The 14,433-nt window shown below is 46.3% G+C and overlaps 1 protein-coding gene across 5 annotated transcripts in view; it reads right to left on the bottom strand.

The window, feature by feature from the left end:
* Ube4B (Ubiquitination factor E4B) overlaps positions 1–14,433 on the bottom strand; it is a 547,587-nt gene that overhangs the window by 89,272 nt on the left and 443,882 nt on the right. For all 5 annotated transcript variants that reach the window (XM_075686926.1, XM_075686927.1, XM_075686925.1 and 2 more), the window contains one exon: positions 5,920–6,250. In XM_075686926.1, coding sequence (XP_075543041.1) covers positions 5,920–6,250 — 331 coding nt within the window. The remainder of the gene's footprint in view (positions 1–5,919; positions 6,251–14,433) is intronic.

The raw sequence follows: 14,433 nt of genomic DNA, 5'->3' as shown, positions 1-14,433 counted from the left end.
CCACTTGCATAACGTGGCTGACGAAGCCCGTTTCAGCCACTTGGTGGGTGTCACTGCAGGCTCACCTGAGCGCATCTAATCTGCGTAACACCGCTTTGACTGCGTCCTTGAACGGCTTGTTCACACAAACATTTAAAGGCTGCAGCTGAGATGTCATACCACCTGGGATATCACGTAATAGTTCTGCGGAAACCCACAAAGTGGAGAGAAGTAATTAATAAAAGGAAAATGAGACATCCACCTAAACGTAGCTAAGTGCTACAAAGGAAACCCACACGGGTTCCTCAAAAGGAAAGCTTCGCAGTTAAAGAAAAATTCGTCCTGGTCCAGGACTCAAACCCAGTGTCATGTCTGGCATCCAAGAACTGGGCGGCGTAGACGTAGCGTCGAAAGAACGTTTATTCCTGTTACTTGGCAGGCAGCCAACAGGTTACATACTGCGCGCGGTGGGCCCGTGCGAGCGGTCTTTTAAAACCAGCACGGGCTACCCGATAAGAGATAGCCGGGCAGAGAGCATGCGCAGACAGCACGCGATAACACGCGTGCTTGGTTTCGCGCGCACACAACATCTCCTTCCTCCTAATGAGCACAAAGTCCTTTTGCCACATTATACAATGCAACTAATGCTATGGCTGATATCTGTCAGGAGGTCGCCGGTCCCTCTGTGGATAGCGTCGCTCCCCTGGAGGGTCGGTCGTTGCCGCAGGGGCCGCAGCTGGAAATGGCTCGTTGGCGCTCTCAGGATCCCTGAAATCTGGAATAAAATCTTCCGTGATGCTCTGCTTTGAGCTGTCGATGCTGAGCAGTAGCTGGTCTTGATGACGACGCCAAATGAGCACCCCATGATTCGTTCTAACGCGAACCTTGTATGAAACGGGGCCAGACTGCTGAATGATAGTGCCAGGGACCCATTTCTCAGGACCTCTGTAATTCCTCACGAGGACCTCATCATTGATGTTGAAAAGTCGCTCACGTGCCTTGCGTCGCACCATATCGGAGAGCTGTTGCTGAGCCACTCTTCCCCCGACAGAAGGCTTGACTGCGTCGAGTCTCGTGCGCAGTCGTCTACCTATGAAAAGGTTTGCTGGAGTTTCTCTTGTAGTCGCATGCGGCGTGTTGCGGTACGTCACCAGGAACGTCTGTAAGGTTGCCTGCAAGGAGTCTTGGGGTCGTCCTTTCCGCAACGCAGATTTCATTGTCTGTACAAATCTCTCCGCAAGGCCATTCGTGCTTGGATGGTACGCTGCACTCACGATATGACGACCACCGAAGCCTTTGACGAAGCTCTTGAATTCTTCGGAAACGAACTGTGGTCCGTTGTCGGTCACGATGGTCTCGGGTACGCCAAAACGCGAGAACAGGTCTTGGAGACACTGAATTGTGTGGTACGCCGTAGTCCTCTGCATGACATAAACTTCCGGCCATTTTGAGTGTGCGTCCACAGCAACAAGGAACATTTTGTCTTTCATGGGTCCAGCAAAATCCAAGTGAACTCTTTGCCACGGCGAAGTCGGCCATGACCATGGATGAAGCGGAGCCGGTGCTGGTTCGTTCCGTTGCTGTTGACACTCTTCACATTTCTTCACGTGTTGCTCTAGGTCCGCGTCGATACCAGGCCACCAGACGTAGCTCCTCGCGAGTTCTTTGCATCTTACGATACCGGGATGACCCTGATGAAGTTCCTCAAGCAAGAAGGCTCGGTGTTTTGAAGGCACAACTACTCTCATGCCGTACATTAAACACCCTTGATGAACTGTGAGCTCCAAACGCTTGTCGAAGAAATGTTTCAACTCCTTCTCAGCGACATGCGACGGCCAGCCAGCACTTGTGAAGTTCAGTACCTTGCTTAGTAATGGATCACGCCTCGTTTCACGAGCGATGTCTTGGCCTGTGACAGGCAGCGTTTCCAAACGAAGCGAATAAAAAATTTCGCTTTCTTCTTCTGATTGCTTTTCGCTGCTGTCGAGCGGCAAGCGCGATAAACAGTCTGCTTCCGCATTATCGGAAGATTTCTTGAATTCAAGAGCATAGTTGTAGGCTGACAGCGTCAGCGCCCAACGCTGCATGCGGGCAGCTGCCATCGCGGGAATGCCTGTTTTCGGGCCGAGAATTGTTTGCAGTGGTTTATGGTCAGTCACAAGCGTGAAGAACCTACCGTAGACGTAGAAGTGAAACTTCTTTACGCCGAATACGAGGGCAAGGGCTTCTTTCTCGATCTGACTGTAGTTCTTTTCGGCACTTGACAAGGTGCGGGATGCGTAGGCAACCGGTCGAACTGATCCATTTATCATTTTCTGCGAAAGAACTGCGCCTATACCGTACTGAGATGCGTCGCAGGCAAGTTGAAGCGGTCGCTTCGGATCATAATGGGCAAGAACTGGAGGGGAAGCCATAGCTGCTTTTATCTCCGTGAAAGCAAGCTGGCATGACGCATCCCACGTCCACTCCGTTGTTTGCTTTAGCAGCCTGTACAACGGCTGTGCCAAAGTCGAGAGACGCTGAACAAACTTGCCGTAATAATTGACCATCCCAAGGAATGACTGCAGTTGCTGCTTGTCTTTTGGAGCAGGCGCATTTAGTAGTGCCAGTACCTTTTCAGGCGATGCGCAAACACCCTCGGCGTTGATGACGTGGCCCAGATAACGGAGCTCTCGTTGAAAGAACGAGCACTTATCGCGCCGGATGCGCACACCGCGTTCCTGCAATCTTGACAAGACGGCTTCCAAGTTACGGAAGTGCTCTCGCTTGGTCTTGCCTGTGACCAGGATGTCGTCAAGGTAGCAACTGACTCCTTCCAACCCTTTCAGCATGTTGTCCATAATTCTTTGAAATATGCTTGGGGCGGACGAAATGCCGAAAGCCAGACGGTTCATAGTATACAAGCCCTTATGCGTGTTTATCGTCAGTAGTTTCCGGGAGCCTTCCGCCATAACTACCTGCTGGTAGGCCCTACTCAGGTCAATCTTCGAAAATTCCTCCCCTCCTGCAAGCGCTGCGAGAAGGTCATCTATCCGAGGTAGCGGGTAGCGGTCTACTTCTAGACAGGGATTGACGGTGGTTTTATAATCGCCACACAGTCGGAGGCTTCCATCCCTCTTCACTACCGGTACCAAGGGCGTTGCGTATTCGCTTGTAGCAACAGGCGTTATGATGCCAAGCTTCTCCATTTTCACAAGTTCCGCTTCTACTGCACGTTGCAGAGCAAAGGGAACGCTTCTTGCCTTTACAAACTTCGGCTGTGACCCTTCGCGAAGGACAAGCTCGGCCTGCTCTTCCGTGATGGTACCTAGCTCATCCTTGAAAAGTTCGGAATGGCTTTCTAGCATGGCTTCCAGCTTTTCTTGCCAGTGCTTTGATATTTCTCGAGAGAGACCAAGGTGATTAAAAAAAACTAGGTTCTTCCAATCCAAACGAATATCTTGCAACCATTCTCTGCCGAGGAGTGCCGGTCCTGTAGAGTCCACGACGTACAGGGGAAGCTCCACGCACTGGTCGTTGTGGCGCACGACGACTTTCGCCAGACCCTTCGGTTTTACTATGGCCCCAGTATACGTGCGCAGCTTTAACGATGCTGGCTGAAGTCGCTTACGTGGAAACAACCTCTGGAATTCGCGCCATGATATGACGGATACGGCTTTGCCCGCGTGGGTTCGAGTCCCACCCTCGTCGCCAATATGTCATGTCTGGCATCCAAGAACTGGGCGGCGTAGACGTAGCGTCGAAAGAACGTTTATTCCTGTTACTTGGCAGGCAGCCAACAGGTTACATACTGCGCGCGGTGGGCCCGTGCGAGCGGTCTTTTAAAACCAGCACGGGCTACCCGATAAGAGATAGCCGGGCAGAGAGCATGCGCAGACAGCACGCGATAACACGCGTGCTTGGTTTCGCGCGCACACAACACCCAGGACCACCGCCTTTCCGGGGCAGCCACTCTACCACCTGAGCTAACCAGGCGGTTAGCAGATGGCAGGCAAAGTCGAATTTATCAACAACTCAGAAGCAAAGGCAAGAGTTCTATTCAAGAGTGAATTTTTCTTGAACTGTGAAGCTTTCCTTTCGTGGAACCGTATTGGTTTCCTTTGTAGCACCTAGCTTTGTTTAGGTGGATGTCTCATTTTTTCTTTATTTATAACCCACCCGGGATAACGACGAGTTCAGTGCCGGATTCGCGCAACAGCCTCTTCATTGAGTCGGCCAAATGGCAACAAAATGTGTCCAGCACAAGGATAGATGGGAACGACAACAGTGCGCTGCGCCGCCTACACCAGACGGACTTTATCCAGTCAAGCACAAGATTCTCGTTCATCCAGCCTCTCTCTTGGCATCTCCTGACCACATTTTTTGGCAGCTCCTCACCTTTAGGCACTGTCTTGCGCTTGAAGATGACATAGGGCGGGAGCTTACGTCCGTCTGTTGTGCATGACATGATGGTAACTCGCATTTTCTCGTTGCCAGTGGACCGGACATAAACTTCTTTAGAGCTCTTTTCATGCACGGTGAGGGGCAATAGCATGTCCAGATAAACAGGCGTTTGGTCAGCATTGCCAATTTGCCCTAGCTGAAAGTTCTTGGACTTGCGCAGCGAAATGATGTGACGCTGGAAAGCCACAAGAAGCTCTTCGAACGATTCTGGCAGCTTTTGCGAAAGCGAAGTTCGGCGGCGTAAGGAAAATCCAGCACGGCACATGTAGCGATAAATCCAGTGCTTGCTCGCTTTGAAGGCGGAGCTCAGTAGCCATTTTTCTCTTGCAAGCTCCTTAGCTTTTGCCTGCATAAGGTCCACGCTCACAGCTAGATGAATGGCTCGCTGTTGGCATACAAACTCCGTCAGGGCAAGTTCGATTTTCGGGAATGTCCCACTCTTCGGGCAGCAAAAGCTTCTTCGCGTTCCACTGCACGCGAAAAGGGCTTCCTTCTGTCAACGCCATCCGCGAATGCTTCCCTCGTTGACACCAAACTGCCTCCCGGCTGCACTGTTGCCAATGTCCTGTGCGGCTAAAATAACCTTTCTCTTGAAAGCAGCTGAGTACTGTTTTCGCGGTACAGACATCTTGGTCCTTCAATGCCGAATAAAAAAGATGCACTTCGCGAAGCGTGGTTTGCATGTGTGATGCCAAGGTGCGCACTCAACAATAAAGAAACGATGCTGTAGTTATGCACCAATAATGAAACCAAGCTGTAGCCATGCAGCAATAAGGAAGCCAAGCTGTAGCCACACAGCAATAACGAAGTCAAGCCATAGCCACGCAGCAATAAGGAAACCAAAACTTTTAGCCCAAATTTCTGACTGAAATTTTTGTTCGGATCCGCATATAGTATGAGGCTAAAATTTGGGATGCTAATAATAGGAAAAAAAAACCTCGTATTATACATGGATTTTAAGTACTTGAAATTGCAATATCTCTCAGCAGTAGTGGCAAAAGTACAAGGTTAGATTTCATGAGATACTGGAAAAAATTGAAGTGCCCTAATTATTTTGGCATAGTTCCAGTAATTGTATATGCAGTTTGGATAGATACCAGCACATTGTGGTCTACAACAAGCTAAATAAGCTACAGCATGATGCTTTTTAGGAAAATTTTATACACAAGGAGGTGCCTCTAGAGATCACTATATTTTGAAGTTGTGTAGGACATAACTAAAAAAATATGGCAGCTTCACAGAACCTTAATACGTATTGAAATCTATATAAATAACTCTATGAATGGCAGTATTTTCAAATCTGTAGAAAAAAGAATTTAAAGATAAAGCTTGTTTTGAGTAGCATCTCCTCTTATGTCAAGGTTCTACGCAAATCCCACAACTATTCGAACTTATTCGGAGCTAATTACCATTCTCTCGGGCATTGCTTTGAACGAGAAAAACTGATGCTTGCACCAGCCTACTTGTTGACTTGCAGCTAAGAGAAAATGTGCTCACGGGTCGTAGGAAGGGGTCGGGCACGTGCGCAGTCAAGTAGTGGAGCGTGTCCACCGTCTCTCTGGCCAGGGTAAGGTACGAGCGGCACTGGCGCTCGTCCAGAGCCAACTGTCGGCGGCGCCCCTGCTGCTCACCAGGTGGCAGTCCATCCCAGTCCATGGCTGCTGCCTGATGGAGCCGCTTGAGGCTCTCCAGGGACTCGTCCAGCAAGAAGGTTGTGTCATTCATCAGCATGTTGACGAAACGCACAAACTGGCGGCCTGCCCGCGATGCCTCAGCCAGAATGGCCTCCCGGTGTTGTGGCCGTTCCCACAGGGCCTTGAGCAGCACACTGCACATCAGGGCCATGCTGCTGCTCACAAGTGGCACAAGCAACAGTGACCTACTACCTACAAGCTATGCCTGCTGTTTCACCAATAAGCCCAGTAGATGGCCTGTACGCACAACAGTTTCCAACACAATTGACTGCTTTGTGATCCTAGATGGCACTGCTACTGCAGAACCCCCAGGAGGCACGCAGTTGACCTGCCTATATCAGGCAGTGCAAGGTGCAGTGCCAACAGTTGTGACCACGCAAAGTATTCTTAAAGTGTCCACTTAGTGAACTGTCCATTGCAGCCGCTGCTGAATGGCAAGAGTTGTACCACTGATCAGTCTCTTTTTCTACGGCACTAAAGCCCAACCAATCAGCACTTCAGCAACAGCTGAAATGAACATACCCACTAAGTGGACACTACCCCCGGCCCCCTCCCCACCAACCTTAGCCAAGCTGGCTGGCCGCCCTTCTAATATTCTTAATAACTTATAACAATTGGCAATGAGGGTACCTGGAGTAACTATGTTTTGCTAACATTTATTTTGTCCTAATAATTTGTCAATCGCCTGGACTGATAGCTGTCACGGCGAAGTTAGAAGACTCCTCTGGTGAAGCCTAAGAGTTGAAGGAATATGTTGAAGTCCTGGAACAACACTTCACCAAAGGCATTGCTGATGACAAGAAATGAGCTATGTTCCTGAGCTCCTGTTGATGGCCAACATAGTCGTCACTGTGGAAGCTGCTGGCACTCAAGATATACTGGCGACGTCAAGCTTAGGAAAAGCGACATATTATGACATACTATTCATCAAAGACTCCAGTAATCATTGTGCGCTACAAGATCTACTGTTGGGCACAAAGAGAGGGCAAAGCAGCGAAGGATTTTGTCGCAAAACTGCAGAAACTGGCAGACCCATGCACATTCAAACAAGAACTGGATAACAACCCGAGACTGGCACAGTCGAGGTATCCAAGATGATGTGATGAGAAGGCATTTGCTGGAAGAGCAAGACTTCACTCTGGAGCGTGCCATTAAAATCCTCATCAGTATAGAGGCCACTGCCAAGGGTGTGCAAGAGCTGACCAGCCACGTATCGGCGGCAGATATGCAGCAAGTGTCACGAGATGCAGACGCTGTTGGCACCTGTCATTTCTATGGAGGGCAACACAGTGATTCATGGCGTTGGTTTCGAACCTTTCATTGTTTCTCATGTGGAAGGAAAGGTCATGCAGCGAAGGAAGTCTCTGGCTACTCAAGAGGTGGCAAGAAATCAGGGTGCTCCTCAAAGACGGTACAGTGCCAGCAGATGACACAGAAACAGATGAGAGTTTTATAGGTGTATCGTGCGCCTGCCTAGAGCACAGGCTAGATGCCCTGTGTTGGTGGTAGATGAACCACCAGATGAAGGTGGCGATGGTGAAACCAAAGCGTTGGAGGTTGACAGCCTGTGGGCTGCGGAGCTGAGATTCTTGAATGGTACCGCCAACTGCAGGAAAGTCAGAGTCGAACCCAACTATATCAAACCCGTTTACATCGAATTATACTTTATAACGAACAATTTCTGAACACAGTATAGTAACAATGAGTATATATGGCAAAAGTTACGCTTACATGGAACAAAAATAGCAGCAACTTCCGATATATGGAATGTCAAGCGGCACAATAGTTCCCCCAGAAGTTTGCTTTCCCTCGTGGCGGCAAGAAAACCCGGTGGCGTGACTCCATCGAACCGCTATATCTACCGCGCCGCGTCAGGTGAGCCGTCGACACCCCCCTGCAAGAAATGATCCTGGCCCGCCTGCAGCGCACGCTCAGACAGCCAAACAGAGGCTTTTGTGCCCTCATTGTGCAGGATGGTGCAAGTGCAAGTGGTCTCGATTGCTTTTCTGGTTCATTGTGTTTGCGCCTTGTGGGCCTTTTCCTGCAGTGATGTCATGATGGCTAGTGTAAAGCGTCAAAATTTGCCTTTCGCCGTGAAGCTCGAAATCGTGAACCAAGTCAAACGCAGTGAGAAATCGGATGTCGCCACAGCATACGAGATTCCGAGGAGCACTCTCAGCACAACCTTGAAGGAAGAATAAGAGGAAGATCGGGGCTAAAGCAGACAAACTTGTGAACCGATGCCCATGGCGCCTGACGCGTATGCACGGCGACGTTGAGGTGGCTGTGTGCGATTTGTGAACAGTCCTAATCACTCCAGGGCTGCGGCATGGTCATCGACAGCAAGTTCAATGCCAGTATTTAAGCGCTGGTGTCCGTGGGACCGCTTCAGTGGGCACGTGAGCAGTGTTGCAGCGACAATGACTAACAGACCGCCTTTGTTTGCCATCCAGGTGCTGCTTCCGCTTGTGGCGCACAGCATCTACAATATCTGCCATCCTGCCAGTGACAGTGCTTCTTTGCACCAAGTGACGCAGTTTGCCTCCTGTCAATTGCCTCTGTTCGTTCATCAGGCGGCACCCTCGAGATTTGTGAACAGTCCTTATCACTCCAGGGCTGCGGCATGGTCATCGACAGCAAGTTCAACTAGTATTTAAGTGCTGGTGTCCATGGGACCTCTTCAGTGGGCACGTGAGCAGCATTGCAGCAGCAATGACTAACAGACTGCCTTTGTATGCCATCCAGGTGCGTAACTACATTTTTTTGTATGCTAAGAAAAGTGACAATCGTTGCTTACTGCTGCTCCCATGCCCACTGGTGTTGTTGAGCGTGTTGACTGAGTGCTTTAACAGCTATCTTCTTTTGCTATTGTCGGGAGATGTGGAAGTAAATCCAGGTCCTTTTCACACGCATACCAAAATAATCGGCGGTGATTCGAGCACAGACACCTCGAGCGAAGAGAGCAACCTTGCCGCTAATGTCATATTAACACAATCGGAGCAAAACATGGAAATACTTCGTATCTTGAAGGAATTGCAGGAACAGTCAGTCGCGCTATGAGCAAGTAGATAGATATAGAGTACTTTTATTCATATCAATTCTCGTACACCAAAATCAGGCCTACTAAAGCCTCCCCAAGGGCCAGAGTGGCAGCGCCTGGCAGACAGCGAACATTAGCAAAACAAAGGAAAAATAGAGATGTCGCAACGAACTTGACAAACAAACATAAAAGAAAAATTTAACAACACAGAGAGACAGATATAGAGACATAACTATTACAACATCAAGAGGGATGACAGTAATGCGAAATTAAGACAGTAATACTGATGACATAATTATGGGGCAGGAAGCAACGTGGAGACATACCGCAAAATTTTTTTCAGGGTGTATTTTGTTCTCATGCGGAATACACTAGGTGGCACACTATTGAAACAGGCAGGTACATAGTATTGACGTGTGCGCTTTCCGTACCGGGTTGAGGAGCGAGGAATGCAGTAATGGTATTTTGCTCTTAAATCCCGTGCAGGAACATATGGAATGGTGAACTGACTGTACCAGAAATGTTTAAGTGCAATAGTTTCTGTTAATAAAGCATTAAAATTGGGAAGCTTTAATCTTCTAAAAATATCAATGTTATTACCAATGGGCAGGTTTAGGCAATATTCTTTAAAAGTAAATGCAGTAGCGAATTCACCCAGCGCTACCAGCGAACCGTGCAGTGACCATTAACAGTGATTCCGTATCTAAGCACACTATGGGCTAGAGCATGTGTAGTACATTTACGGACAGAAAAAGGCATACAATATCTAACATTATACAGGACACAAGATACAGCATGAAGTCTTTGGCAAACAAAAGAAAGGTGTGAGTTCCAAGAGAGATCACTGTCGAAGATCACGCCAAGATATCTGACCGAATGTGCATATTTTACTGGCACACAGTTACAACGAGAACAGGAGAAAGTATGCAAATAAACAGGATGACTCAACTCAAATTTTTTTAATGGGTTATGAAAACATATAAGTTGCATTCTAGAAGTATTAACATTGATAAGGTTAGACTTAAACAAGTCCACGGCTTTAATAGCTGCCATCTGTAATGCTGTAACAGCATCAGTGTATTTCTTTGCGCGTGCAACAATAACAGTGTCGTCAGCATACTGGAACAATGAAACAGGCACATTGTTAGCAAGATCATTAACATATAGATTGAATAACAAAGGACTCCCCCCCCCCCCCAACATAGAACCTTAAGGAACTCCGGAAGTAATTGCTGTGAAATCGCTATGAAATCTTGAAATCGACACATATTGGCACCTATCCTGTAAAAAGTTAGTAAGTAATTGTAAAAACAAACCTCAAAATCGCAATGTAGAAAGTTTATCAAGCAAAAGAACGTGGCAGATGCTATCGAAGGCCTTGCTTACGTCAAGAAAAAGACAGCATACGACTTGATTCTTATCAAAAGCTGAATTTGGTACGTCAGGGAATTCTTCAAGAAGATCTGTTGTTCCTTTTCCTGGTATGAAGCCGTACTGACAAGGCGATAGAACATTGTGCGTATTCAAAAAGTTCGTCATGGTAAGTAGTAGATGCTTTTCAAAAATTTGGCCAATGCATGGCAGAATAGAGATAGGTTGGTAATTACTCATCATGTTTCTGGAGCCACCCCTATACAAAGTATAACTTTAGCACTTTTCACTGAAGTCGCTATTATACCCCTGGAAATGATATTATTAAGGATAACTAGTAGGACACCTTTAATCGCTTCAAAATTTCTGCACAATTCAGAAACAGTGAGGTCGTCATGACCAGGAGATTTGCTACGTTTAAGACTGAAAAGTATACACCTTAAATCACTTTCGGTAATGTCAGGAAGGAAAGCAGATTCCATCACACTGGGAGGCATGGGACAGTCGGCAGGCGGGGTACGAGATGCACCAGAGACCAGAGAAAATAGTTTGTTAAAGTCATTCGCAATGCTCTGTCCATCTTTACGGAAATGAGATATGAAATATGTATCATTGTAAATAGCAGCACTCACTTCTTTCAGGTTATTTATCAATAACCATGTTTTCTTGCTGTTAAAACGTGCGTCATTAAACTGAGACCTAAAGTGGTTGCGCTTGGCCAGACAGATCATGGCATTAACACGGTTTCATTCACGTTTAAACTGCAGTCATAGTACAGAACAGTTTGGGGCACGTCTCGATTGAACCCAGAGCAGATCTTTCTCTTTCATGGCTTCCAGTATTACGGGTGACATCCACTTATTGTCTAAATTTCGTTGCTTAACGATTACCATGCGTGAAGATTCGGCTTTGTGTGAATGAAAAACCTTGATGAAACTGTCATATAGGGGACACAGGGGACACATTGGCAGGGGACGCATTGTATATAAAAGAATCCCAAACATACTTTGCTATTCTTTCACCAAGACGTTTATAATCAAGTACTGATACGTTTTGCTGGCTGCACAAAGCTGCAGGGTGGCTGGAACCATCCAGTAACGAGCAGCAGACAAAATAGTGGTCTGCAAGCTTGACTTCAACCACAGCAGACTGCACCAACAGATTTTGAGAATGCACGTTTATGTGGTCAATGCAAGACGAGACCAGCTGCCCAGATAAGTATTCCTCACGTGTAGGGCTGTGGATTTTAGTCTCTAGTCCCCACTTTGATAAAGTGTCAAGATAATCTGCGATCGTTGACACGGGTGTAGAATATCAATATTCATATCCCCGATAATGCACACGTGTTCTTCATGGGAAAATGATGATATTGCAGAATCAAGCTCAGCTAAAAAGATTCGACCGTTACAACACGGAGGGCGGTAAATTGTGAGTAGAACCAACGACAACCAAGGTGTACTTAGGCGGAGCGCAACTACTTCTGCTTGAGTAAAAGAAATACTAATTTCAGAAACGGACCAAGAATCTTTAACAAAGACTGCGATTCCTCCTCCTGTTCGTTGTAGACGAGTGTAAGAATGTAACTGGTAACCTGGCAGCGAGAAATGTGATAACACATCTGACAAAACGTTCACTTCCGTGAGAGCAACGTCGAAATTTGAATGAAAAGGGTGAGTTAGCGAACAAAAATGGTCCCAGTGTTTCCGCATACTGCGAATATTAATATGAGTAAAGTAAAATGAATTGCCTGTGTGATGCTGAAAGAACTTCCGGACTTTAGAAAAATCGGAACCCTTCACGAAACCAATGTCAGACATGGTTATGTTAGTTTTTCAAGATCCAAAAGCTTGTTGATACGAATGAGAGATGCGTCTTTGGACTGTTTTGCAAGGACCTTCCCATTTTTGGTCCAGACGAACTCAAAACCTTTTTCTTTGCCATGAGACCTTGCTAGACATATAAAGTAATGAACATATAAAGAAAACCATGGAAGAACTACGGAGCGAACAGCAGAGTATTAATTCAGCCCTCGCCAATATGAATTCCATGCTTACGACAGTTGAACGCTCACTTGAAGCAATTGATGAAGTAAAGCAGGATCTCAAATGCACTGCTCTTGATATTCGCAAACAAAATCAACTGCTGCAGGCACGAATTCATGAATTAGAAGACCAGAGTCATAGAAATAATTTAGTTTTTCATGGTATCGCCGATGAGAATGACTATGAAACATAATATGTAACGGAAAAAAAAAAAAACTTCTAAACGTCCTATCAAAATACGTTGACCCCTTACTCTCGCCGAATGACACAGATAGGGCTCATCGATTAGGGTGGTATTCTGATTCTGGATGCCGTCGGGTGATTGTGAAGTTCAACAACTTCAAAACCAGAGAAAGAATTCTGAAGTGTAAAAAAGACATCAAAGAAGAAGACATTCAAGTGACAGAAGATTACTCATTTGACACACGCCAAGCACGCAAAAAACTTATTGGCTTCACCAAATCACTGCCCGGCTCCCCATCTTTTAAGCTAAAGCACAATAAGTTGGTCGTGAACGACAGATCCTACATGTATGATCCTGTAAACGATAAAACATTTGAGATCACCGCAGATCGCACCAAGCTGGTAACCCAGCATGCGCCTTCGTCTCTCTCCGCTGCATCTAGCTCCTGTAAATCTGCCTAACGGTTACCTAGGGGCAGTGACCATTTAAGCACAGCTCAAAAATCAGTTTTATTTACTAATATCCAAAGTTTCTTCGAAAGACGTACTGAACTCTCCTCTGCCATAAGTCCGTGCTCCTCTGACATCGTCGTCCTAACTGAAACTTGGCTGCATGAATACATACGTGACTCTGAGATATTCAATTAATCAAATCAGTTCCACTTCTATCGTGACAGGAAAGATTGGCAAGGTGGTGGCATACTAATAGCAGTCAGTAAAAAAATAGAGTCATATTCTCTTCATATAACATCAAGCATCGAAATTATATGGGTATCTCTTCAACTAGGCTACCGCAGAATAATCTTAGGCGCATGCTATCGACCGTCTAATGCCTCTCCTACATTTGTTGCAGAGCTTTATGATACCATTAATGTCATAGTAACGTGTTACCCTTCGTCATCTATCTTTCTATTGGGTGATTTTAACATTCTGGGCATCGTCTGGTCCTCGGTGCAACCATCCTTTTTAGCGCTATGCAAGGAATTCACTAATTTATGCTCCCTGTTTAATTTTACCCAAATTGTTACTCAGCCTACAAGAATTACTGAAGTTACAGTAAGTACATTAGACCTCGTACTAACAGGATGCCCATAACTGTGTTCAGAAGTAACCTACATGCTCAAGTTAAGCGACCATTTTTTGCTAAATTTTTCTGTGAACATTCCCATACAAAAATTTGCTAGTCACACTAAAATAATACACACGTATCATCGCGCCGATTTCAACAAAGTTAATAATGAACTAGGCTCTTTCCTGGCCACCTTTTTCGAAGAATTCGACTTGCGATCGGTGAACGCAAACTGGCTCTTATTCAAGAACAAAATTTTAGATCTCACCAGCCGTTTCATACCCACTCGCGTTATATCTTATCACCTGCATGCGCCATGGTATAACACACATCTTAAGCGCTTGTCTAACCATAAGAAGCGCTTTTTCCGTTCAGCCAAAGAATCACGCACTGAACATCATTGGTCCCGTTATCGTTCTATAGCTTACACTTACAATTCTGCGGTCAAGAACGCTAAAGCAAATTACCAGAATAGCACTCTACTGGGTATGTTGCTCAATAACAAAAGAATTCAAGTGACGAACCTCTATCTGATACTGCCTGTGCAAATGTACTGAATGATGTTTTTTCAAGCTTTTTTTCAAGTGGTGAAACTACGGATTTCTTTCAACT

This window comes from Dermacentor variabilis, chromosome 3, assembly GCF_050947875.1.
Source record: "Dermacentor variabilis isolate Ectoservices chromosome 3, ASM5094787v1, whole genome shotgun sequence".
Lineage (NCBI taxonomy): Eukaryota > Metazoa > Arthropoda > Arachnida > Ixodida > Ixodidae > Dermacentor > Dermacentor variabilis.
Note: the sequence above shows the minus strand (reverse complement) of the source record. Positions and strands in the feature narration are given on the sequence as shown.